Source organism: Bombyx mandarina, chromosome 28 (genome assembly GCF_030267445.1).
Source record: "Bombyx mandarina strain Sakado chromosome 28, ASM3026744v2".
In the NCBI taxonomy this organism is placed as follows: Eukaryota; Metazoa; Arthropoda; class Insecta; order Lepidoptera; family Bombycidae; genus Bombyx; species Bombyx mandarina.
In genome coordinates this window covers 4,161,632-4,189,397 of record NC_143233.1, presented here as the reverse complement: position 1 = coordinate 4,189,397, position 27,766 = coordinate 4,161,632, and the positions used below count along the sequence as shown (strand labels likewise).

Here is a 27,766-nt window from a genome sequence, read left to right as displayed (position 1 = left end):
GCCGCATCGCGCTGACGGGACACCAGCCGATCGTCATCGCATCCGTATATCTCCCTCCTGACAAACCCCTCCTGAGCAGTGACCTCGAGACACTGCTCGGTATGGGGGACGCGGTCATTCTGGCAGGCGATTTAAATTGCCACCACACTAGGTGGAACTGCCATCGCACGAATGTGAACGGTAGGCGTCTCGACGCGTTCATAGACGACCTCACATTCGAAATATTCAACCCCCCGACCCCCACGTGCTATCCGTACAACGCCGCGCGTCGTCCGAGCACAATAGATCTGGCACTGCTGAGGAACGTAACTCTGCGCTTGCGCTCCATCGAGGCAATGTCAGAACTCGACTCAGACCACCGACCTGTCGTCATGCAGCTCGGTCGCCCCCTCAACCGCGAACCAGATACGAGGACCATGGTGGATTGGAAGAAGCTAGGCACGTGCTTAGCTGACACCGCTCCACCAATCCTCCCTTGCGGCCCGGATTCAACTCCATCCCCCGAGGACACCGTCGAATCCATAAACATCTTCACTGATCACGTCTCGACGGCGATCACAAGATCTTCAAAGCAAGTCGATGTGGAGGATAGCTTCCACCGCATCAGACTTTCCCCCGATCTTAGGGACCTCGTAAGAGTTAGGAACGCGGCAATCCGGGCCTACGATCGATATCCCACGGATTCAAACCGGACTCGGATGCGTCGCTTACAGCGGGAGGTCAAATCCCGCTTGAGCGACGCCCGAAACGAAAACTGGGATAGTTATTTAAAAGAACTCGCGCCCACTCACCAAGCATACTGGCGACTAGCTAGGACCCTCAAGTCCGAAACTATCGTCACTATGCCGCCTCTCGTACGCCCCTCAGGCCAACCACCGGCTTACGATGACGATGACAAGGCAGAGTTGCTGGCCGATGCACTGCAAGAACAGTGCACCACCAGCACTCAACACGCGGACCCCGAACACACCGAGTTCGTCGACAGGGAGGTCGAGCGCAGAGCTTCCCTGCCGCCCTCGGACGCGTTACCCCCCATTACCACTTCCGAGGTTAAGGAGGCGATCGATAGCCTACAACCACGGAAAGCTCCCGGCTCCGACGGCATCCGCAACCGCGCGCTAAAACTGTTACCAGCCCAACTGATAACGATGTTGGCCACGATATTAAATACTGCTATGACAAACTGCATCTTTCCCGCGGCGTGGAAAGAAGCGGACGTTATCGGCATACACAAGCCGGGCAAACCGAATAACGAAACCGCGAGTTACCGCCCCATCAGTCTCCTCCCGGCGATAGGCAAATTATACGAACGGCTCCTTCGTAAACGCCTCTGGGATTTCGTATCCGCGAATAAAATTCTTATAGACGAGCAGTTTGGATTCCGCGCCAGACACTCGTGCGTCCATCAAGTGCACCGCCTCACGGAGCACATCTTACTAGGGCTGAACAGGCGGAAACCCATTCCGACAGGAGCCCTCTTCTTCGATATAGCGAAGGCGTTCGACAAAGTCTGGCACAACGGTTTGATATTCAAACTGTATAACATGGGAGTGCCAGACAGACTCGTGCTCATCATACGAGACTACTTGTCGAACCGTTCGTTCCGATATCGAGTCGAGGGAACGCGTTCCCGGCCCCGTCACGTCACAGCCGGAGTCCCGCAAGGCTCCGCCCTCTCCCCGTTACTATTCAGTTTGTATATCAACGATATACCCCGGTCTCCGGAGACCCATCTGGCGCTCTTCGCCGATGACACCGCCATCTACTACTCGTGTAGGAAGAAGGCGTTGCTTCATCGACGACTTCAGACCGCAGCTACCACCATGGGACAGTGGTTCCGGAAGTGGCGCATCGACATTAACCCCACGAAAAGCACAGCGGTGCTCTTCAAAAGGGGTCGCCCTCCGAACACCACGCTGAGCATCCCCCTCCCGACTAGGCGCGTCAATACCCCCGCCCCCGCCGTTCGCCCGATCACGATGTTCGACCAGCCCATACCGTGGGCCCCGAAGGTCAAATATTTAGGCGTCACCCTCGACAGTAGGATGACATTCCGCCCCCACATCAAGACGGTACGCGATCGTGCCGCCTTCATTCTAGGACGTCTCTACCCGATGATATGTAGGCGAAGTAAAATGTCCCTTAGAAATAAGGTGACACTCTACAAAACTTGCATACGCCCCGTCATGACCTATGCAAGTGTAGTGTTCGCTCACGCGGCCCGCATACACTTGAAATCATTCCAAATTATTCAATCCCGTTTTTGCAGGATAGCCGTCGGAGCCCCGTGGTTCGTCAGGAACGTCGACCTCCATGACGACCTGGACTTAGAGTCCATCAGTAAGTATCTGCAGTCGGCGTCCATGCGCCACTTCGATAAAGCGGCACGACACGAGAACCCTCTCATCGTGGCCGCCGGTAACTACATTCCCGACCCTGCGGACAGAATGGAAAGCAGTCGACGTCGCCCAAAACACGTCATCTCGGATCCGCCCGATCCACTAACGGTGCTTTTAGGTAATTCAAGCACCGGTTACCGTTCTCGTCGAACCCGTCGCTTGCGACGAAGGGCTCGACGAGTAAATTAACTCTCAGACACAGCCCACTGAGTTTCTCGCCGGATCTTCTCAGTGGGTCGCGTTTCCGATCCGGTGGTAGATTCTGCGAAGCACGACTCTTGCTAGGGTTCGTGTTAGCAACGTCATCAGGTTTGAGCCCCGTGAGCTCACCTACAAAAGTTAGGGTTACGCTGACATAGCCTCTCAAGGCTCTCAGCTTAGGTAGGAAAAAAAAAAAAAAAAAAAAAAAAAAAAAAAAAAAAAAAAAAAAAAAAAAAAAACGGTAAAACGCGGGAAAAAACGTACTCGCGCCGTGGAGTCCCGGAGCTCCACGACAAAACAAACCAAGTCAGCGACTGCCTCCCGTCCGCAGGTAGTCGTGACACCGGAGTCGGACTCCGGCCGCCGCGCAACCCCACCGCCGCGTCCCAAGCCCGCATCCGCGCAAAAAACCGTCGTCCCGCCCCCGCTGATTCTCCAGGAGAAATCAGCATGGAACCGCGTCTCCCAGGCCCTTCAGGCAAACAAAATAAATTATACCCATGCGCGTAACGTCGCGCATGGGATTCAAATAAAGGTCGCAACGCCGGGCGACCATAGGGCTCTATCCGCGTACCTCCGAAAGGAGAACATAGGTTTCCATACCTATGCTCTTCAGGAGGACCGCGAGCTCCGCGTAGTAATACGCGGAGTTCCGAAGGAACTCGACATAGAGTACGTCAAGGAGGATCTGACCGCTCAGTCCCTCCCGATAGTAAGTGTGCACCGGATGCACAACGGACGCGACAAAAAACCATATAACATGGTTCTAGTCGCTCTAGAACCAACCCCGGAGGCCAAGAAAAAGATCGCATGTCTCGCGACAGTATGTGGCCTATCCGGGGTTACCATTGAAGCCCCCCATAGACGTGGCACTCCCGGACAGTGCCACAGATGCCAACTCTATGGCCACTCGGCTCGGAATTGCCACGCGCGCCCCCGCTGCGTGAAGTGCCTCGGCGATCACGCCACGTTAGATTGCTCGCGAGTTAGGGAAACCGCGACCGAACCTCCAAGCTGTGTCCTATGCCTTAAGCAAGGGCACCCCGCGAATTACCGTGGATGTCCTAGGGCTCCGCGAAAACGCCCGACTCACCCAGCCCCCCGTACCGTCGGCCCAAAGACTTCGGTGCCTTCAGCACCGAAACCCGCCTTCGTACCGGCTGCGGTTCCCACCGTCTCGGCGTGGAATAAACCGCTGCCGTATACGAGGTCGGGAACACAAACCGCACCCCAGCCCCCGCTCGCGACACGTCCCGCGCCGCAGCCCCTGCTCGCACCTCCCCCCGCGCCCGCGTACCGTCCCCCGCAACCCTCAGCCGTCAACGACTTCACGCTCGTGCGCGACTTCGTCACGGCGGTCAACTTCGACCGTCTGCGATCGTTCGCAGACGCGATGCGAAGGGCGGTAAACCCCGAACAACGGCTCGCGGCCGCGTTCGAATACATGGACGTTTATGAGTCCGTGGCCCGTACTTTCTAAAATCACCGGTAATCAATGGCGCAAAACGCTAGAGAGAAACCATATTCCCTTACGTTAGCATTCTACAATGCTAACGGACTCGCGCGACAACGCGATCGAATTTACGAATTCCTCCGCGACAATCTTGTAGATATTCTGCTAGTGCAGGAGACCTGCCTGAAGCCCTCGCGTCGTGACCCGAAAGTCGCGAATTACGTCATGGTTAGGAACGACAGACTCACCGCCTCCAAAGGCGGGACTGCCATTTACTATAGGCGGGCCCTGCACGTTGTCCCTCTCGATACCCCCTCGCTCTCACATATCGAGGCGTCAGTGTGCCGTATCTCGCTGACGGGACACCAGCCGATCGTCATCGCATCCGTCTATCTCCCCCCGGACAAGCCCCTTCTGAGCAGTGACATCGAGTCACTGTTCGGCATGGGAGACTCCGTCATCCTGGCAGGCGATATAAATTGCCACCACACTAGGTGGAACTGCCACAGTTCAAACATAAACGGTAGGCGTCTCGACGCGTTTATAGACGACCTTACCTTCGAAGTAGTCGGTCCCCCAACTCCAACGTGTTATCCGTATAACATCGCGCTCCGTCCGAGCACTATAGACCTGGCACTGCTGAGGAACGTAACTCTGCGCTTACGCTCCATCGAAGCAATGTCAGAGCTCGACTCAGACCACCAACCTGTCGTTATGCAGCTCGGTCGCCCCCACAACCCAGTCACAGCTACGAGGACCATGGTGGACTGGAAGAAGCTGGGCAAATGCTTAGCCGATGCCGCTCCACCAATCCTCCCCTGCGGCCCGGATTCAACTCCATCCCCCGAGGACACAGTCGAATCCATAAACATCATCACGGATCACATCTCTTCCGCGATCATAAGATCCTCAAAAGAAGTCGATGTGGAGGATAGCTTTCACCGCATCAGACTGTCCCCCGAACTTAGGAACCTCCTAAGAGTTAGAAACGCGGCAATCCGGGCCTACGATCAACTTCCCACGCACTCAAACCGGATTCGGATGCGTCGTCTACAGCGGGATGTAAAATCTCGCCTAAGCGACGCCCGAAACGAGAATTGGGCTAGTTACTTAGAAGGACTCGCGCCCTCTCATCAAGCATACTGGCGACTAGCAAGGACTCTCAAGTCCGAAACTACCGCTACTATGCCTCCTCTCGTACGCCCTTCAGGCCAACCACCGGCTTTCGATGACGATGACAAGGCAGAGTTGCTGGCCGATGCACTGCAAGAGCAGTGCACCACCAGCACTCAATACGCGGACCCCGAACACACCGAGGCAGTCGACGGGGAGGTCGAGCGCAGAGCTTCCCTGCCACCCTCGGACGCGTTACCCCCCATTACCTCTGACGAAGTTAGAGAAGTAATAGACAACCTTCAACTTAAGAAGGCACCCGGCTCCGACGGCATCCGCAACCGCGCGTTAAAACTCTTACCAGTCCAACTGATAACAATGTTGGCTACCATCTTAAATGCCGCTATGACGCACTGCATCTTTCCGGCGGTATGGAAAGAAGCGGACGTTATCGGTATACACAAGCCGGGCAAACCGAATAATGAAACCGCTAGTTACCGACCGATTAGTCTCCTCCCAGCGATAGGCAAAATTTACGAACGGCTCCTTCGGAAACGCCTCTGGGACTTCGTTACCGCGAATAAAATTCTAATAGACGAGCAGTTTGGATTCCGCGCCAAACACTCGTGCGTACAACAAGTGCACCGCCTCACGGAGCACATCTTAATAGGGCTAAATAGGCGTAAACAAATCCCGACCGGCGCCCTCTTCTTCGATGTAGCGAAGGCGTTCGACAAAGTCTGGCACAACGGTTTGATCTACAAACTGTACAACATGGGAGTGCCAGACAGACTCGTGCTCATCATACGAGACTTCTTGTTGAACCGTTCGTTTCGATATCGAGTAGAGGGAACTCGTTCTCGTCCCCGTCATCTGACTGCCGGAGTCCCGCAAGGCTCCGCACTCTCCCCGTTACTATTTAGTTTGTATATCAACGATATACCCCGGTCTCCGGAGACCCATCTAGCGTTCTTCGCCGATGACACGGCTATCTACTACTCGTGTAGGAAGATGTCGTTGCTTCATCGGCGACTCCAGACCGCAGTAACCACCATGGGACAGTGGTTCCGGAAGTGGCGAATAGACATTAACCCCACGAAAAGCACAGCGGTGCTATTCAAAAAGGGTCGCCCTCCGAATACCACTTCGAGCACCCCACTCCCCAATAGGCGCGTAAACACCTCCGCCGTTAGCCCCATCACTCTCTTTGACCAGCCCATACCGTGGGCCCCGAAGGTCAAATACCTAGGCCTCACCCTCGACAGAGGGATGACATTCCGTCCCCACGTAAAAACGGTACGCGATCGCGCCGCGTTTATACTAGGACGACTCTACCCAATGCTTTGTAGACGAAGCAAACTGTCCCTCCGTAACAAGGTAACCCTCTACAAAACTTGCATACGCCCCGTCATGACGTATGCAAGCGTAGTGTTCGCTCACGCGGCCCGCACCAACTTGAAACCCCTTCAGGTTATACAATCCCGATTCTGCAGGATAGCCGTCGGAGCACCATGGTTCCAGAGGAACGTGGACCTCCACGATGACCTGGAGCTCGACCCCGTCAGTAAGTATCTACAGTCGGCATCGCTGCGCCACTTTGAGAAGGCGGCACGACATGAGAACCCTCTTGTCGTGGCCGCCGGAAACTACATACCCGATCCTGTAGACCGTTTGGTAAACCGTCGACGTCGCCCAAAGCACGTCATCACGGATCCTCCTGATCCATTAACGGTGCTTTTAGGCAATACAAGCACCGGTCACCGTCCTCGCCGAACCCGTCGCTTGCGACGAAGGGCTCGACGAGCGAATTAACCCACAGACACAGCCCACTGAGTTTCTCGCCGGATCTTCTCAGTGGGTCGCGCTTCCGATCCGGTGGTAGATTCTGCGAAGCGCTGCTCTTGCTAGGGCGGTGTTAGCAATTCTCCGGTTTGAGCCCCGCGAGCTCACCTACACAAGCTAGGGTACGCTGAAATAGCCTCTCAAGGCTATCAGCATAGGTAGGGAAAAAATAAAAAAAAAAAATAAAGATCCCATGGGATGGTGAACGGTTAGCAGTTCCGATCGCAACACGGTTGAGCCCGGACGCGTTTTCCCGAGAAATTGTCGCTGCTGTCGCGATTGTGTGTTTGGATTGCACGACATTGTCGTTGACGTTGTTTTGCATTCCGGACGCTCTGTCGCTGGCATCGCGACCTTGAATCGGTAAAGCGTATTTCGTGTTCGTTAGTTTTGCATTCGAAACGACAACCTCACTATCATTTCACTCCTACCATATTATTAAATTTATTTATACTATTCGGCGAGCAAAACAGTCTTTTTAAAGACTGAACCCCCACTGCGATCACCGCTTGTTGTGGCACTCACAACCCAGTGGGGCCCCACCTTCCCAACTTCCACCCCAATCCCCAGCCGACTGCCGTTTTCACGGCAAAGGCACTCCCCCCCTTGTTGCTGGCACAGCACAGGGGGCATAACTCCTACTCAGGGGACTCGCCTTTCGGCGAGTGTGCCTTAAGTCCCGGGGACGCCCCCCCCGGGCAAAAAAACCGAAAAATGGAAGAAGAGCTATTAGGGTTTCTCGGGTTACTTGCCGAGAAGTACCCGGTGCTATCTAACCTCACGGCCGAATTCGCGGCCTACAGGGCCGCCCGCGCAAGTTCCCCCCCGCCCGCGTCCCTTGCCGCGTCGTTCAGAGCCGCGCAAACATGCCCCGCCCACAAATCCATTTCGAGCGCACGTATTCACGTAGCGACTCATGAAGCGCCTAGCGCCAGCGAGGCGCCTAACGCACCCGCGACGTTTACACCGATCTCGTCCGTCGCGTCGTCAATCGCCAATTCCGGTTCAGACTCCGATACCGGATCGGAGATGGACTTCGAGTCCGCGACGAGCCCGCAGCCCGGAACCTCCGATGGGTTCAAAACCGTCACGCGCGCCAAAAAACGCGCCCGTGCCGTGGAACCGTCCACGGCGCCAAAACAGCCCAAGGCCGCGAACGCGTCGCGTCCTAAAGTCGTGGTCTCACCCGACTCCCCTCGCCGCGCAACTCCGTCGCCGAAACCCGTGCCCGTCAATAAAATCGCCGCGCCGCCGCCGGTCATCCTGCGGGAAAAGTCGTCGTGGAACCGGGTATCCCAGGCCCTTACGGCCAACAAAATTAACTACTCCCAAGCGCGTAATCTCGCGCACGGGATACAAATAAAGGTCGCAACGTCGGGCGACCATAGGGCCCTCACTTCTTACCTCCGAAAGGAGAGCATAGGTTACCACACCTATGCACTCCAGGAGGACCGCGAGCTCCGCGTAGTAATACGCGGAGTACCAAAAGAGCTCGACGTCGAGCTAATCAAGGAAGACCTAATCAGGCAAGCGTACCCGATCGTAAGTGTGCACCGTATGCACAGCGGGCGCGACAAATTCGCGTATAACATGGTTCTCGTCGCGTTGGAACCAACCGCCGAAGGCAAACGAATTGCCTCAAGCCTCCGCACCGTTTGCGGTTTATCAGGGGTCACCGTCGAGGCCCCACACAAAAAAGGCACTCCCGGACAGTGCCATAGGTGCCAACTTTATGGCCACTCCGCGCGCAACTGCCACGCGCGTCCGCGGTGCGTAAAGTGCCTCGGTGACCACACGACAGCCGACTGCTCGCGGGTCAAGGAGACCGCGACCGAACCACCGAGCTGTGTGCTCTGCCAAAAGCAGGGTCACACGGCCAACTACCGCGGATGCCCCAAGGCCCCGCGGAAGCGTCTGGCCAACGCGCCATCAAAAACCGTCGGCCCAAAGACTTCGGCGCCCCGCGCGCCGAAACCTGCCTTCGTGCCGGCACCGGTGCCCACCGTCTCCGCGTGGGCAAAACCGCTGCCGCTCACGTTGGCAGGAAAACCACTGGCACCCCAGCCCCTGCTCGCGCCGCGCCCCGCCCTCGCGCCCGGTCCCGCGCCTCGCCCCGGCCCCGCGCGGCCTGCCGTAAACGACTTCTCAATCGTGCGTGATTATATCGCCGCGATTAACATCGATCGCATGCGCTCGTTCGCCGACGCCATGCGCAGGGCGGTCACGGCCGATGACCGCCTATACGCGACGTTCGACCATATGGACGTCATCGAGTCCGTCCAGCGTACGCTGGCTTGATTACCGGTAATCAATGGCCAACAACGGTAGGGAAAAACCGCGTTCCTTAAAGTTAGCATTCTATAATGCTAACGGACTCGCGCGTCAGCGCGACCAAGTATATGAGTTTCTCCGCGATAATCTCATCGACATCCTTCTGGTGCAGGAGACCTTCCTAAAGCCCTCGCGTCGCGACCCCAAAGTCGCGAATTACGTCATGGTTAGGAATGACAGACTCTCCACCCGCAAGGGCGGGACTGTCATTTATTATAGGAGGGCCCTGCACTGCGTCCCTCTCGATACTCCCTCGCTCTTACATATCGAGGCGTCAGTGTGCCGCATCGCGCTGACGGGACACCAGCCGATCGTCATCGCATCCGTTTATCTCCCCCCTGACAAACCCCTCCTGAGCAGTGACCTCGAGACACTGCTCGGTATGGGGGACGCGGTCATCCTGGCAGGCGATTTAAATTGCCACCACACTAGGTGGAACTGCCATCGCACGAATGTGAACGGTAGGCGTCTCGACGCGTTCATAGACGACCTCACATTCGAAATATTCAACCCCCCGACCCCCACGTGCTATCCGTACAACGCCGCGCGTCGTCCGAGCACAATAGATCTGGCACTGCTGAGGAACGTAACTCTGCGCTTACGCTCCATCGAGGCAATGTCAGAACTCGACTCAGACCACCGACCTGTCGTCATGCAGCTCGGTCGCCCAGTCAACCGCGAACCAGATACGAGGACCATGGTGGATTGGAAGAAGCTGGGCACGTGCTTAGCTGACACCGCTCCACCAATCCTCCCTTGCGGCCCGGATTCAACTCCATCCCCCGAGGATACCGTCGAATCCATAAACATCTTCACTGATCACGTCTCGACGGCGATCATAAGATCTTCTGAGCAAGTCGATGTGGAGGACTGCTTCCACCGCATCAGACTTTCCCCCGATCTTAGGGACCTCGTAAGAGTTAGAAACGCGGCAATCCGGGCCTACGATCGATATCCCACGGACTCAAACCGGACTCGGATGCGTCGCTTACAGCGGGAGGTCAAATCCCGCTTGAGCGACGCCCGAAACGAAAACTGGGATAGTTATTTAGAAGAGCTCGCGCCCACTCACCAAGCATACTGGCAACTAGCTAGGACCCTCAAGTCCGAAACTATAGCCACTATGCCGCCTCTCGTACGCCCCTCAGGCCAATCACCGGCTTACGATGACGATGACAAGGCAGAGTTGCTGGCCGATGCACTGCAAGAGCAGTGCACCACCAGCACTCAACACGCGAACCCCGAACACACCGAGTTCGTCGACAGGGAGGTCGAGCGCAGAGCTTCCCTGCCGCCCTCGGACGCGTTATCCCCCATTACCACTTCCGAGGTTAAGGAGGCGATCGATAGCCTACAACCACGGAAAGCTCCCGGCTCCGACGGCATCCGCAACCGCGCGCTTAAATTGTTACCAGCCCAACTGATAACGATGTTGGCCACCATATTAAATGCTGCTATGACGAACTGCATCTTTCCCGCAGCGTGGAAAGAAGCGGACGTTATCGGCATACACAAGCCGGGCAAACCGAAGAACGAAACCGCGAGTTACCGCCCCATCAGTCTCCTCCCGACGATAGGCAAACTATACGAACGGCTCCTTCGTAAACGCCTCTGGGACTTCGTATCCGCGAATAAAATTCTTATAGACGAGCAGTTTGGATTCCGCGCCAGACACTCGTGCGTCCATCAAGTGCACCGCCTCACGGAGCACATATTACTAGGGCTGAACAGGCGGAAACCCATTCCGACAGGAGCCCTCTTCTTCGATATAGCGAAGGCGTTCGACAAAGTCTGGCACAACGGTTTGATATACAAACTGTATAACATGGGAGTGCCAGACAGACTCGTGCTCATCATACGAGACTACTTGTCGAACCGTTCGTTCCGATATCGAGTCGAGGGAACGCGTTCCCGACCCCGTCACGTCACAGCCGGAGTCCCGCAAGGCTCCGCCCTCTCCCCGTTACTATTTAGTTTGTATATCAATGATATACCCCGGTCTCCGGAGACCCATCTGGCGCTCTTCGCCGATGACACCGCCATCTACTACTCGTGTAGGAAGAAGGCGTTGCTTCATCGACGACTTCAGACCGCAGCCACCACCATGGGACAGTGGTTCCGGAAGTGGCGCATCGACATCAACCCCACGAAAAGCACAGCGGTGCTCTTCAAAAGGGGTCGCCCTCCGAACACCACGCTGAGCATCCCCCTCCCGACTAGGCGCGTCAATACCCCCGCCCCCGCCGTTCGCCCGATCACGATGTTCGACCAGCCCATACCGTGGGCCCCGAAGGTCAAATACTTAGGCGTCACCCTCGACAGTAGGATGACATTCCGCCCCCACATCAAGACGGTACGCGATCGTGCCGCCTTCATTCTAGGACGTCTCTACCCGATGATATGTAGGCGAAGTAAAATGTCCCTTAGAAATAAGGTGACACTCTACAAAACTTGCATACGCCCCGTCATGACCTATGCAAGTGTAGTGTTCGCTCACGCGGCCCGCATACACTTAAAATCCTTCCAAATCATTCAATCCCGTTTTTGCAGGATAGCCGTCGGAGCCCCGTGGTTCGTCAGGAACGTCGACCTCCATGACGACCTGGACTTAGAGTCCATCAGTAAGTATCTACAGTCGGCGTCCATGCGCCACTTCGATAAAGCGGCACGACACGAGAACCCTCTCATCGTGGCCGCCGGTAACTACATTCCCGATCCTGCGGACAGAATGGAAAGCAGTCGACGTCGCCCAAAACACGTCATCTCGGATCCTCCCGATCCACTAACGGTGCTTTTAGGTACTTCAAGCACCGGTCACCGTTCTCGTCGAACCCGTCGCTTGCGACGAAGGGCTCGACGAGTAAATTAACTCTCAGACACAGCCCACTGAGTTTCTCGCCGGATCTTCTCAGTGGGTCGCGTTTCCGATCCGGTGGTAGATTCTGCGAAGCACGGCTCTTGCTAGGGTTCGTGTTAGCAACATCGTCAGGTTGAGCCCCGTGAGCTCACCTACTAAAGTTAGGGTTACGCTGACATAGCCTCTCAAGGCTATCAGTTTAGGTAGGAAAAAAAAAAAAAAAAAAGAACGGTTAGTTAACAATCGGATTTGCCTACCAAGAAAACGTTTTATGGGAGAGCTGATTCCAGAGACGGACGCGGTATTCATGGTTTGTCGGAAATCCACTGTGGATGTGATATATGAAATATTTAATAACAGTCCAATACATCTATTGTATGTATGTATATATTTATTGTATACTAGCTGACCCGGCAGACTTCGTAGTGCCTCAATCGATAAATAAAAGACCTAAACTTTATTTAATTCCAAGAGTTTTCATATTTATCTACCTTTTAAGCCTTCTCTGCACTTTCACAAATAGTTCAAGACTAAAATTAGCCAAGTCGGTCCAGCCGTTCTCGAGTTTTAGCGAGACTAACGAACAGCAATTCATTTTTATATATATATATGGATTATATACATTATGTATGTATTTTCTTTAATAATGTGTTAATAATAGTACCTAGTACACCGCAACATACCTACTGCATCTTTATCTTTTCCAGAATTTCTGTTAATGAAACTGTTGTCTGGAAGAAATCACTTTTGGCGATAAGTCAGCCTATTGTACAAAGGTGTCTGCTTGTTGACTGTTTTCTGATGTTAATTGTGTTTTGGTGTGCAATATTTTTTTTATTGCCATTGTAGGCAGACGAGCATACGGCCCACCTGATGTTAAGTGGTCACTGTCACCCATGGACTTCAGCAATGCCAGGGGCAGAGCCAAGTCGCTGCCTACCGTTAAGTACTCTCCGCAAGCCTCGTTTGAAGAAGGACATGATCTCTCTTATCTCTCAATACTTTTGCAATCTCAATTACTTTCAAATTGTAAAATTAAATACCAGAGATGTTAAGTCAAGGGCCACATGGGCATGACAAACAAGCGTATTGTTGCCGAGAAGTTCAGTTTCAAAATACTTCGGCCAGCGAAGTGCTTCATGAAACTTCCCCTTCTAGACTCAAGAAGGACGGTCGCATTCTTTTTTAATTTTTTTATTGCATAGATGGCTAGACGAGCGCACAGCCCACTTGGTGTTAAGTGGTTACCGGAGCCCATAGACGTCTACAACGTAAATGCCGCCACCCACCTTGAGATATGAGTTCTAAGGTCTCCGTATATTTACAACGGCTGCCTCACCTTTCAAACCGAAAAGCATTACTGCTTCACGGCAGAAATAGGCTGGGTGGTATGTAGTACCTACCCGCGTACACATTTCAAACCCATACATTTAAATAACATCCATTAACAGTGTTCACAAAACAGTACACTTAACATTGTATTTGACGACCATTTTTTTAATTTTTTTTATTTCTGGCGAAGCACTGAAATCTCAAGCAGCGGGACAAAGTGAAAAAAGCTTTAGCTATTATGAAATAGAGTCGAGAGCGATACGTGTGCGAATGGTATATGTGACTTTATTGTGAGTGCAGTGAAATATCCTCCATTGAGGAAATTGGAAAAGTTGGCCGATTGAAACGGGCGAGGCATGATGTCCAACCGTTTCATGGTACATACAAATAAAAGGATCAAGTACACTGCAGTAGAAATGCGGTTGTACAGAATTTCGCGCTTCGTTACAACGCCGTGTTTTGGAATAACATTCGAAATTGTACAAATAACACAATTAAATCGAAGGATCACGAAATCATAAAAAAAATTTTTCGAGGCATCTAGAAAATGTAGCAAAAATCTCTATGTATAAATGTGTTGATTTTTTTTTAACACACAGCCCTAACGCTTTGCAGACATAATGTTTCATGTGACATCTGATGATAAAATCCCGTAAGGTCTAGGCCGCGCGGGTAGGTACCACCACACCGCCTATTTCTGCCGTGAAGCAGTAATGCGTTTCAGCTTGAAGGGTGGGGTAGCCGTTGTAACTATACTGAGACCTTAGAACTTATATCTCAAGGTGGGTGGCGCATTTACATTGTAGATGTCTATGGGCTCCAGTAACCACTTAACACCAGGTGGGCTGTGAGCACGTCCACCCAACTAAGCAATAAAAAATAAAAATAAAAAAAGAACATTTTAACAAAATGACAAAGATGTAAAGAAATTTCATACTCATTGAGCTCCGAAGGAAAGATAACAGATTGAAACATACTCTTTTAATTTCTTTATATTCAGTTAGCCATTCAATGTCTTACAATGTAAGTAGCACGTAGCTTTAAACAACTCCGGTGAGTGTAAAAGTTCCCGTAAACTGGATTTTTATGGGAACACCGTCAGATTTATTTAATAAAAGAACAAAAGACTGAGTAAGTGATTTTCTATACTCTATACTAATATTATAAAGAGGAAAGATTTGTTTGTTTGTTTGTTTCGAATAGGCTCCGAAACTCCTGGACCGATTTGAAAAAATCTTTTTCCATTAGAAGCCGACATTGTCCCTGATGAACATAGGCTACTTTTTTTTTTTTTTTATTTTTTTTTTTGGTTTCATGTGTGTTTTAATGTTTCCGAAGCGAAGCGAGGGCGGGTCGCTAGTTGTAAGATAAAAAGACATCTCGAGTGTTTTATAGGTTTACAATCTTGTATACAATCCGAATGGTTATTTTGGAAGTATTAGAAATTGCTCTTAATTATGTTCATCCACTGAGAGCTTAACTATGTATTTTTAGGATATTCTTATGCAGACCGATAAAGAATTAAGATTGAGTTATAAAAAACGAATTTTACCCGGAATATCTGGAGTAGGATTCTTAATACACAAGTCTTCGGAGGAGGCCTTTACCCAAACCGGTATTTCTTGTTAATTTTATTTTATTTTAATAAACTTAACTATATTACTAACATAATTTAAGCTAACTTGCTAACAAAAATCATATTTGTTGTTTAATGTAATATTATAATCCACCTAAGATTGTAAAACAAGAAACAAAAAGGCTTATTATTATAATTAATTTATATTTATTTAAAATCTTATTAATTACATAATATTTTTTAAAAGAAGATATTAAAAATATTTTTTTTAAAAAACACCGTAATAATCTATACTAATATTATAAAGAGAAAAGATTTGTTTGTTTGTTTGTTTCGAATAGGCTCCGAAACTACTGGACCGATTTGAAAAATTCTTTTTCCATTAGAAGCCGACATTGTCCCTGATGAACTCCTTTTTTTAATTTTTTTTTTTTTTTGGTTTCATGTGTGTTTTAATGTTTCCGAAGCGAAGCGAGGGCGGGTCGCTAGTATATTATAAAAATAGATTGCCGCTAATGGCGGTGTCTACGACACAAGCCACCAGTGGTTAGGACTCCAGAGTGAGAAACCTCCTCACAATGCGTGCAGTATCGAGGATTTATTATTATCTATATATTAATACGTGAAGGAAAAGCTTTGTATCCCTTTTTACGAAAATTGCGCGGACGGAGGAGTATGAAATTTTCCACACTTATAGAGAGTATAGAGAAGGAGTGCACAACGTTAATATTTTTATAAATTATGCCTAAAAAGTACATTAAATCAATAAAAAAAAACATTAAACACACTACCATGTATTGACGCACACACGCATGAAAACTATTTATTTATTGTCAAGCTTTTGTTCTTGACATCGGTTGTCAAATTGAGAATACATTAAATATTGTTTGTATTTATAAATTTTTTTCTATAGTGTAGTCTTGGCGAAATTCGTGATTATACAAACTTTTAATTTCAATTAATTATAGTCGAATTTCGACTACCGGGTGACCACTAGTTATTATTATTATAAAAAACGAAGTCGCAGAAATTATAATTAGGTGCCACAACCCTGGCTGTTTCTGTCCCGAAGCAACAACTTTATTGAAGGAAAGAATAGTTAGAATATGCCTTAGAACTTATATCTCAAAGTGGGTGGCGCATTTACGTTGTAGATATCTATGGGCTCCAGTAACCATTTAATACCAGGTGGGCTGTGAGCTCGTCTACTCATGTAAGCATTCATTTTTATTTAAATAGATAGATTTTACTACGCGAAACAGTAACTATTCTATTGGAAGTCGATCGCAAAAGAATAAAGCGGAATAAAAATGCAGAGCTTATTAATTAAAAGCTAAAAATCGACACGCCCGCTCAAGCCTTCATGTGTAACAAACGACGTACATACATATAAAAGTAAATTCGGCTGCCGCCGTGTGCCCGTAGTAATATTTCCGACGCTTTATTAGCGAAGCCATCGCACCAATGAAACACTGTTACAACAACGTTTCGGACACGTGAAAACTCTTTTACTAGGAACACAGTAACGAAAACAAACAGAGAGGTCAGTGAAAATACAAATGGATTTTCGGGTAAAGTGGCGTCTTTACCCAAAAAATCTTTTTTTTTTCCACAGGAGAAAATCGCCGGATTCCCACCCGCACGGCAGGTGGGGTATGTGGGAGTCGAACCTCACTAAAAACTCCTGCCGCTCACAGCCGGCGCCCTACCCCGGACCGGGCGGGAGCCCAGTCGGAGCTATTGAGACGGCGGGACAGGGTTTACGCAGAGCATATTACATCCATCCCGCCGTCCCCCAGACGCCGGACCGGCGGCCGCCAGCAAGATGACCGCCGGCTCCCTCGGCCAAGAGCCCGCATTATTGGCGCCGCGCTACACCCAAACAATCTTAGATTATGTTCTCGTCTATTTACCAGAGGATATCCGTCTATTTAAATCAGCGGTCGGGAAACCGGGGTAAATTACCCCAAATAGGGTAAACTTAAATTTTGAGGGGGATAATGAAAGTTTTGTGAGTAAAAAGTATATATTGAAGTGAAACTTCTTTAAAATCGTTAAACTTTTAGTTATAGTTTTCTTTTCAAAATTATCATGGGGGCTATAATATGAAAGATACTAAAAAGAAGCGATTTCGTTTTTTTTTTTTTTTTTTTTTTTTTTTTTTTTTTTTTTTTTTTTTTTTTTTTTTTTTTTTTTTTTTTTTTTTTGTTCTTCGCTATGGGGTAATATCAACTTACACAAAAATATTTTGGGGTAATAATTAAAAAAGTTCCCCGACCGCTGGCTTAGATGCAACCACTCTAAGAACGAACCGTCTAGAAGCTATCAGACCATTCCGATAGAGGCACCCGTCACGTGCGGACGTGCTCATCGTCCACTCGATCGCCCGGTCTTTGTTCGCCCGGCTTTTGTTAGCCCGGCCATTGTTCGCGCGGCCTGTGTTCGTGATACATCTGCCGACCAAGTGTGTTTCCTGGAAGCTTTTATTTGTTTTGTTTTAGTTATTTTTGTGTTCGTGGAACATTTGCCGACAAAGTGTTTTCCTGCAAGTATTTATTTGTTTTGCTTCTTTTTGTAATTTCTGTTTTGTTGTGCTTTTTCTTTGTCCTGTAGTAATCGCGCCGCATTGCCACCTGTGTTCAATAGAACCGCTCAGGTCCGAGAAGTTGGGGCCTCGCCGCAAGGCGAGTGTTTTCAAGACCCGGGGCCGCCCCACCTGGGTACTCAGCGATCATGGACGCTGTATTCGTGGAATTCCTCCGACTTCGTCACCCACAGCTCGCCTCAGAGTTTCTGGCTTTCAAGGCCAATCACACTGCGAGCTCTCTCGAAGACTCCGCCGTGCTCGCTGCTCCTGCGTCGCCTGTACCTGCGTGCAAAGCGTCTACATCGAGCACCGCAGCCTCCGTCGTGCCTGCCGTTCCCGCGTCGCCTATACTGGCGAGTAAAACTACTGCGTCGTCCGCCGTGGCCACCGTTCCAGCAGCGCGATCATCCGCGGCCTCCGTCGCGCCCTCCAAAACTCCTGCTTGTAGGTCAACTGCGCCCGCCTCCTCGTCCTCCGACTCTGACTCGGAGATGGAGGTCGACCTCGCCCCCGCCTCATCGACGGATGGATTCACCCTGGTACAAAAGGGTAAGAAGCGTGCCGCGGAGTCTCGAGCTCTCGCGGCCGCTAAAATTAGCAAAGCCGCGAACGCGTCGCGCCCCCGCCCTCAGACTCCCGTTGCGCCTCCAGCCCGTGCCACTCCGTCGCCGCGACCGGTGGCGCAATCTAAAACTCAGACCCCTCCCCCGGTTATCCTTCAAGAGAAGGCAGCTTGGGACCGAGTTTCCCTGGCCCTTAAGGCCAAAAATATTAATTTTGCCAGCGCCCGTAATCTCGCCAACGGGATTCAAATAAAAGTAACGACACCCGACGACCATAGGGCCCTCTCAAGTTACCTCCGAAAGGAGCGTATAAGTTTCCACACTTATACGCTCCAGGAGGAGCGCGAACTCCGCGTTGTCATACGTGGAATCCCGAAGGAGCTAGATGCCGATCTCGTCAAGGCAGATCTGATAGAACAAGGCCTACCAGTAAATTCCGTGCACCGCATGCACACCGGCCGCAGTAGGGAGCCATACAATATGGTTTTAGTCGCCCTCCAGCCTACCCCCGAGGGTAAGCAAATTTTTAACATTCGGACCGTCTGTAGGCTCTCCGGTATTGCCGTCGAAGTCCCCCATAAAAAAGGCACTCCTAGTCAGTGCCATAACTGCCAACTGTACGGGCACTCTTCCCGTAACTGTCACGCGCGCCCCCGATGTGTTAAGTGTTTGGGCGATCACGCCACGGCCCTCTGCGCTCGCGACCAAAAAACCGCGACGGAACCGCCTAGCTGTGTCCTGTGCCGAACACAAGGTCACCCCGCGAATTACCGTGGATGCCCCCGAGCTCCAAAAATAAATCGCCGCGTCGCCCGTCAAAACCGCCTCCGAGCTTCCGGCCCAGACATCAAAGCCACGGTACCCTCTGTGCCGAAGGCTAAGCCTGCTTTCGTGCCGGCGTCGGTGCCCAGCGTCTCGGCTTGGGCTAAACCGTTGCCGTACACGAACACGGCTACAACTCTCTCCCCCGCGACTCGTCCCACCCCCGCGATACGTCCCTCCCCCGCGACCTGCCCTCCGACCGCGTCCGAAAATCTCGCTCTAGCGATTGACTTTTTTCAGTCGATCAACTTTGAGCGTGTTAACGCTTTGGGTGACGCCATTCGCGCCGCCTCCACTGCACAACATTTCATCGCCGTTGTGCAAGAATACGCTGACGTATACGCGTCGTTAAATACGTACGTCCTCCCCTCACTCCGCCGGTAATCAATGGCGTACATTAGTAGAATAAAACCCTTATCCGTAACAATAGGATTTTTTAACGCTTACGGTCTCGCAAATCAACGTGATCAGGTTTGTGATTTTTTGCGTGACCATCAAATTGACATTTTCTTAGTGCAGGAGACCCTACTTAAGCCCGCGCGCCGTGACCCTAAAATCGCGAACTATAACATGGTCAGGAACGACAGGCTCTCTGCCCGTGGTGGTGGTACCGTTATTTACTATAGAAGAGCCCTGCATTGCGTTCCGCTCGATCCTCCCGCGCTCGCTAATATCGAAGCATCAGTGTGCCGAATCTCACTGACGGGACACGCGCCGATCGTTATCGCGTCCGTTTATCTTCCACCGGATAAGATCGTTCTAAGCAGTGATATTGAGGCGCTGCTCGGTATGGGGAGCTCTGTCATTCTGGCGGGCGACCTAAATTGTAAACACATCAGGTGGAACTCACACACCACAACCCCGAATGGCAGGCGGCTTGACGCGTTAGTCGATGATCTCGCCTTCGATATCGTCGCTCCGTTAACCCCGACTCACTACCCGCTAAATATCGCGCATCGCCCGGATATACTCGACATAGCGTTATTAAAAAACGTAACTCTGCGCTTACACTCGATCGAAGTAGTTTCAGAGTTAGATTCAGACCACCGTCCCGTCGTCATGAAGCTCGGTCGCGCTCCCGATTCCGTTCCCGTCACGAGGACTGTGGTGGATTGGCACACGCTGGGCATCAGCCTGGCTGAATCTGATCCACCATCGCTCCCGTTTAACCCGGACTCTACCCCGTCTCCTCAGGATACCGCTGAAGCCATAGACATCTTAACGTCACACATCACCTCGACATTAGATAGGTCATCGAAACAAGTTGTAGCGGAGGACTTCCTTCACCGCTTCAAATTGTCCGACGATATTAGGGAACTCCTTAGAGCTAAGAACGCCTCGATACGCGCCTACGACAGGTATCCTACCGCGGAAAATCGTATTCGAATGCGTGCCCTACAACGCGACGTAAAGTCTCGCATCGCCGAAGTCCGAGATGCCAGATGGTCTGATTTCTTAGAAGGACTCGCGCCCTCCCAAAGGTCTTACTACCGCTTAGCTCGTACTCTCAAATCGGATACGGTAGTAACTATGCCCCCCCTCGTAGGCCCCTCAGGCCGACTCGCGGCCTTTGATGATGACGAAAAAGCAGAGCTGCTGGCCGATACATTGCAAACCCAGTGCACGCCCAGCACTCAATCCGTGGACCCTGTTCATGTAGAATTAGTAGACAGTGAGGTAGAACGCAGAGCCTCCTTGCCACCCTCGGATGCGTTACCACCCGTCACCCCGATGGAAGTTAAAGACTTGATCAAAGACCTACGTCCTCGCAAGGCTCCCGGTTCCGACGGTATATCTAACCGCGTTATTAAACTTCTACCCGTCCAACTCATCGTGATGTTGGCATCTATTTTCAATGCCGCTATGGCGAACTGTATCTTTCCCGCGGTGTGGAAAGAAGCGGACGTTATCGGCATACATAAACCCGGTAAACCAAAAAATCATCCGACGAGCTACCGCCCGATTAGCCTCCTCATGTCTCTAGGCAAACTGTATGAGCGTCTGCTCTACAAGCGCCTCAGAGATTTCGTCTCATCCAAGGGCATTCTCATCGATGAACAATTCGGATTCCGTACAAATCATTCATGCGTTCAACAGGTGCACCGCCTCACGGAGCACATTCTTGTGGGGCTTAATCGACCAAAACCGTTATACACGGGAGCTCTCTTCTTCGACGTCGCAAAAGCGTTCGACAAAGTCTGGCACAATGGTTTGATTTTCAAACTATTCAACATGGGCGTGCCGGATAGTCTCGTGCTCATCATACGGGACTTCTTGTCGAACCGCTCTTTTCGATATCGAGTCGAGGGAACCCGCTCCTCCCCACGACCTCTCACAGCTGGAGTCCCGCAAGGCTCTGTCCTCTCACCCCTCCTATTTAGCTTATTCGTCAACGATATTCCCCGGTCGCCGCCGACCCATTTAGCTTTATTCGCCGACGACACGACTGTTTACTATTCTAGTAGAAATAAGTCCCTAATCGCGAAGAAGCTTCAGAGCGCAGCCCTAGCCCTAGGACAGTGGTTCCGAAAATGGCGCATAGACATCAACCCAGCGAAAAGTACTGCGGTGCTATTTCAGAGGGGAAGCTCCACACGGATTTCCTCCCGGATTAGGAGGAGGAATCTCACACCCCCGATTACTCTCTTTAGACAACCCATACCCTGGGCCAGGAAGGTCAAGTACCTGGGCGTTACCCTGGATGCATCGATGACATTCCGCCCGCATATAAAATCAGTCCGTGACCGTGCCGCGTTTATTCTCGGTAGACTCTACCCCATGATCTGTAAGCGGAGTAAAATGTCCCTTCGGAACAAGGTGACACTTTACAAAACTTGCATAAGGCCCGTCATGACTTACGCGAGTGTGGTGTTCGCTCACGCGGCCCGCACACACATAGACACCCTCCAATCCCTACAATCCCGCTTTTGCAGGTTAGCTGTCGGCGCTCCGTGGTTCGTGAGGAACGTTGACCTACACGACGACCTGGGCCTCGAATCAATTCGGAAATACATGAAGTCAGCGTCGGAACGATACTTCGATAAGGCTATGCGTCATGATAATCGCCTTATCGTTGCCGCCGCTGACTACTCTCCGAATCCTGATCATGCAGGAGCCAGTCACCGTCGACGCCCTAGACACGTCCTTACGGATCCATCAGATCCAATAACCTTTGCATTAGATGCCTTCAGCTCTAATACTAGGGGCAGGCTTAGGGACCCCGGTAACCGTACTCGTCGAACTCGACAAAGAGGTCGACGTGCAACCTAACCCATGCATCAGCCCGCTGAGTTTCTCGCCGGATCTTCTCAGCGGGTCGCGATTCCGATCCGGTAGTAGATTCATTCGCGAAACAATTGCTCTTGAGTTGTTAGGTCTCCTGCGGAGGCGCTCGGGCAGTTGTTAGCAAATCCCACCCCTCTTGGCTGAGCCTTTGCTCGCCCACCTGTCCTGGTGAAACTGGAAAGGCCTTAGGGCCACCAGTAAACTTTCAATCATAAAAAAAAAAAAAAAAAAAAAAAAAAAAAAAAGCTATCAGTATTCTATCACAGAGTAGTCATGCGATTCGGAGAGTAGAGAGAAACAGCGATTTTGATAACCACATTGGTGAAATTTCGACTTTATGTTTGCAGGTGGGTAGCGGAACTTATGACCTCATCACGGTGGTAGGTCTGCGAAGCACTGCTCTTGCTAGGGCTAGTGTTAGCAAATTCTCTGGTTGAGCTCGTGATCTCGCCTAGCCGTCCTACGGCGCAACTGGAATAGCGCCTTAAGCTACTAGTGAAAAGGGAAGAAAAAAAGAGATCTCAGTGTGTTGGGGGAACTTAATCGGAGTTAGTCCGTAGATCGTCTACCTATCAATAAAAAAAAACAATAAGGAATAAAAAAAATGTGTGCCGTCACGGGACGCCTGGCAGATGTGAAACATCGACATTATTTTGTAAAGTAATATGCAGAAAAGAACAGATTGTGATAGGAACTAAATATGTCATAATGATAAAATAAAATATTACGAAAAAATAATTTGTTTTCAAGTAAAACACAGGTTATGTGTACTGTAGTAAACAACACGGTATACACTACGGAGTATACACTATAGATATCCGAGATCAGTGTAGCGCGAGAGATGGCTTAACGCCGGATCGAGTGAGAGAGAATCGCACAGTCGATTGCGCATAGCGACGCGTCGCCACACCGTACACACTACTGCACATAGATTGTATATATATATACATACCATCATATAGCGTGGCGACGCGTCGCCACGGCATGCGTCGCCACGCCAGAAATCGGTTTTACGTGCGGCTATAGATGTTTCACATTAAAAAGGCCATTTAACAGAACAAAAAGGTGCCGAATATTAAAGAAATGCTATATATTTTTAGTAAACGTTTGTCAGATTCGAACGTATAATTGTGATTCCGATATTTTTTGCGGTAGGTAGCGGTTTAGCTCGGCTCTGCCCCTAGTATTGCTGACGTCCATGGGCGACGTTAACCACTCACCATCAGGTGGGCGCATATTCGTCTGCCTACAAGGGCAATAAAAAATGAAGATACCTTGGAATTTCTGGGTTCTGTCTAGGGAATCGACGTAGATTCCGCCCTTCACATACCGTCCCGTATGCCCAACATATTGTGTATATTATGTGTAGGTATACGACAAAGGGAAGATCTTCCACCGAGCGGGTGATATTTGCTCGGCAGACCGAGGGTCCAAATGTTGTTGTTCGGAACTTGTATATATGCAAGCTTATCTTGAAAATGTCGTAAGCGTGATTCAGGCATCTGTCAAATATCTTGCGTTGTATGATGGCTACCCGCCACATACGTATATATTCGTGACAACAGAACAATCTGTCTTCATTCTTTTGTGCTCGTTAATGACAAATCGTAATTTTGAAAGCCGCCCGACTTTATTTGAAGTCCGCACTTCAGTTACGTTCAACGTAAATGCTTGATGCCATTTTTAAATATTTCAACTACTTTGTTTTAACTATACAATTAGCCGACTTAACCTAATAGGTGTATGGCTTTAATAAAGAATAAGCAAAAAAAAAAGACTACACAATTAAGTCAAGTTTGATTAGCTATCTAGTAATTTGGACTCTACTAAGCCTACTCTAGCTTCGATTCTTAATCAAACACAGCATCTTTATTCGAAATATTTCGTATTTGGAGGAATCATCGTGTAATAAAACAACGAAAGTATTATTTAAGTAGGAGTATTTGTATCTATAAATATTATGTATGTTATATATACACATATGCTTAAGTAATATCACTATCACACTACACATATTAAGGTTCATCTCTGCACCCCCCTAAGGTAGACTGTCAGAGAATGCCTATGGCATTAAGTCCACTTTTATACTGTCTAGTATATAAAGCTATAAAAAAAAATTTAAAAAATGCGTGGTGCCGTTTTAATTCCAGCAGTTTCCAGCAGTGATTTGTTCAGGTTTGAAGGCGTAACAGCCGTTATACAACAAAACACCTCGATTTCTTATCTAAAGGGAGGTTGGGGGCATTCATAATTCAGTGCTAAGAATTGAACCCCTAAGATCTAGCTATCTAGCTATCAGTGCTAAGATTGAAGTCGTCGTGGCCTAAAGGATAAGACGTTCGGTGCATTCGTTGTTGCGATGCACCGGTGTTCGAATCTCGCAGGCGGGTACCAATTTTTCGAATGAAATACGTACTTAACAAATGTTCACGATTGACTTCCACGGTGAAGGAATAACATCGTGTAATAAAAATCAAACCCGCAAAATTATAATTTGCGTAATCACTGGTGGTAGGACCTATTGTGAGTCCGCACGGGTAGGTACCACCGCCCTGCCTATTTCTGCCGTGAAGCAGTAATGCGTTTCGGTTTGAAGGGTGGGGTAGCCGTTGTAACTATACTGAGACCTTAGAACTTATATCTCAAGGTGGGTGGCGCATTTACGTTGTAGATGTCTATGGGCTCCAGTAACCACTTAACACCAGGTGGGCTGTGAGCTCGTCCACCCATCTAAGCAATAAAAAATAAAAAATAAAAAAAATAGCTCCTTCTACGCAACTGGTGCAGTAAGACTACATATCATGGCCGGTCTCAAATCGATCTGACTGAATACTCTAATTAAATAAGTAATAGTTTAAAAATACTAACAAAATACGCTTTTATAGAAAATCCAACTAAAAAATATAAAATAAATTTGATTTAAAAATAGTATAAGAAAAATGATTTTATTGTAAAAAATGCGTGGGGTGCTTTTTAGGATATTAGCAAAATGACCCTTCTACTCATATCTGTTCATAAAATATTTATAACTACTGATACCATACACTACTTCTTCTTACACTATTTTTAATTCAAATTTATTAAAATTTAATTTCTATTTTTTTATTGGATTTTCTACAAAAGTGTATTTTGTTAGTTTTTTTAAACTATTATTTATTTTAAATTTTTTTGTAGAATAAATTTTTCCAATTTTGTTTTTAATATTGAATTGTCATCGGTCCTTAATAAGTATACCAAATTTCGATTTAATCCGACGTTTTGAAGGGGGTCAAAATCATGTTCAAAGATTCCGTTACAAACATACATACGTCTGAAGCTAATAAAAGCGTATTAATAAAAAGAATTGGATCGTAAATAGCCAAAAAACAAAGCTCAAGGAAGTGGGTGCCCTCAAATTTGAAAAGTCGGAATTAATTAAACCCCTTCTCATAAATTACTATCGTTCGTTTGCGGGAATGGAGCAGTCCTGTGAAAGTTGAATGGTTTCTTTTTTTTTTCTTGAATTATCTTCGTCGATTAAACTTCGGTAAAGAATCGTAATGAGTTATTGTTTGATGAAATATTGAGTAATTCGAAGGGTCTATTTAGATAATAGCAGTAATGCGTTTCGGTTCGAAGGGCGGGGCAGCCGTTGTAACTATACTGAGATCTTAGAACTTATATCTCAAGGTGGGTGGCGCACTTACGTTGTTGATGTCTATGGGCTCCAGTATCCACTTAACACCAGGTGGAATGTGAGCTCGTCCGTCCATCTAAGCAATAAAAAAATAAAATAAAAAGATAAATTGGAAAAAATCATGTCAAAATCTTCTGCTTCTTTTCAGTCAATGAGTTCTTTATGCGTTTCGCTATCAAAACTAGTTTTTTTTTATTGCTTAGATGGGTGGACGATCTCACAGCCCACCTGGTGTTAAGTGGTTACTGGAGCCCATAGATATCTACAACGTAAATGCGCCACCCACCTTGAGATATAAGTTCTAAGGTCTCAGTATAGTTACAACGGCTGCCCCACCCTTCAAACCGAAACGCATTACTGCTTCACGACAAAAATAGGCAGGGTAGTGGTACCGACCCGTGCGGACTCAAGAGGTCCTACCATCTTATTATACTAAGCCCCATTATCATATTGGAGGAATATCCAATTTTTGTTTCGATTTTGGCGAAAGATACATTACTCGCTGTAAGGTGCCCTGACCTTATCGGCTTGCTTCCCTGAAAACTATAAAACCAAATCACTCACCGACAATAGGCTCCAAATCGTATCCATCACTCGAGATCACAGTTATGTTGTGTCCGTCCACAGACAGCTCTATAGGGCAGTTCAGGAACTCAGCGTTGATCACGCGAAACCGGTATCTATGTCCCTGCAGAATAAGGACTGGTTTCGTTTAACATTTCTAGTTTTAGCGCTGGTTTTTATTTTACTAGGAACTGATGTTATGAGGTTATTGAACTCTACAGACAGAACTATTTGATTGAGAAACAGATTCAATTCGGTTAGACGGCATTACGAATCTTTAAGCCCATCTATACGCGTTATCCCCTCACACCAGAAATCGAAAAATCGGTAATGGTCACTCGGATTGCGTGGGTTTGGTACATAGCGCCTTATCAAAGTATTGAGCTAAGAGTCATTTCAGCTTCCAGAAGATGGAATCTAAGTTGCGGCGTGTTCGGCACTCTTGTGATTAATTTCATCACGGGATCCACAACCAATAATATTCCCTATGAGTACCTGAACCTCATCGTACATAGTTTTTTTGTCGCTGACATAAGCCTTTTCTACACAGAACTGACTGTGGTGGATGTGAGTGGCAGGATAATAACGTTAAAACGCCATACGATTAATTCTGAAGTCTAAGTTTGGTATTTATATGGTAAATACCAAACTTAGACTAACTTAGCCTAAATAAGCATTAAGTACTGTAATCTCACTTAGCGAATAAAGGTTAATATGCCATATTAAGACATAGCGTTCAAAAGTGTGGTATAATACCTGTTCGACATTGAACCTGGCCGCTTTCATATATAAAGGCTTCTCAGTGTCGTTGTTGAAGACCCTGAACCTTCCTACTCCGTTGATGAGGAGGGTCGGAGGTTTGTTGTCGCCGGAGGAGTGGTGGTGGTCCGTAAACATCCCAACTGAGAGCTCGTGGATCCAATCCGTCACTATCATCACGTGATCGGTTCTAAAAATAAATAAACAATACTTTTTTAATGTCAAAACGTCTTTAGTCAAAGGGCTCTTCTGGGCAATTTTGAATTTACTGGTGACTTGCGAATGTCGACAATCTCAAACTGACGCCGCTGATAAATAAAATCAGAGTCACAAAGATTGTAAATAGGCGTACGTAGCGTAAAATGCGGACACACGAGTAATTTGCAACACCCTGCCTATTTTTGCC

The 27,766-nt window shown here is 48.9% G+C and overlaps 1 protein-coding gene across 3 annotated transcripts in view; it reads right to left on the bottom strand.

Moving 5' to 3' along the window:
• Positions 1-27,766, bottom strand: part of LOC114243384 (multicopper oxidase 3) — a 135,488-nt gene that overhangs the window by 21,301 nt on the left and 86,421 nt on the right. For all 3 annotated transcript variants that reach the window (XM_028174857.2, XM_028174856.2, XM_028174855.2), the window contains exons 6-7: positions 27,358-27,550; positions 26,602-26,725 (exon numbers count right to left, since the gene is read on the bottom strand). In XM_028174857.2, coding sequence (XP_028030658.2) covers positions 26,602-26,725; positions 27,358-27,550 — 317 coding nt within the window. The remainder of the gene's footprint in view (positions 1-26,601; positions 26,726-27,357; positions 27,551-27,766) is intronic.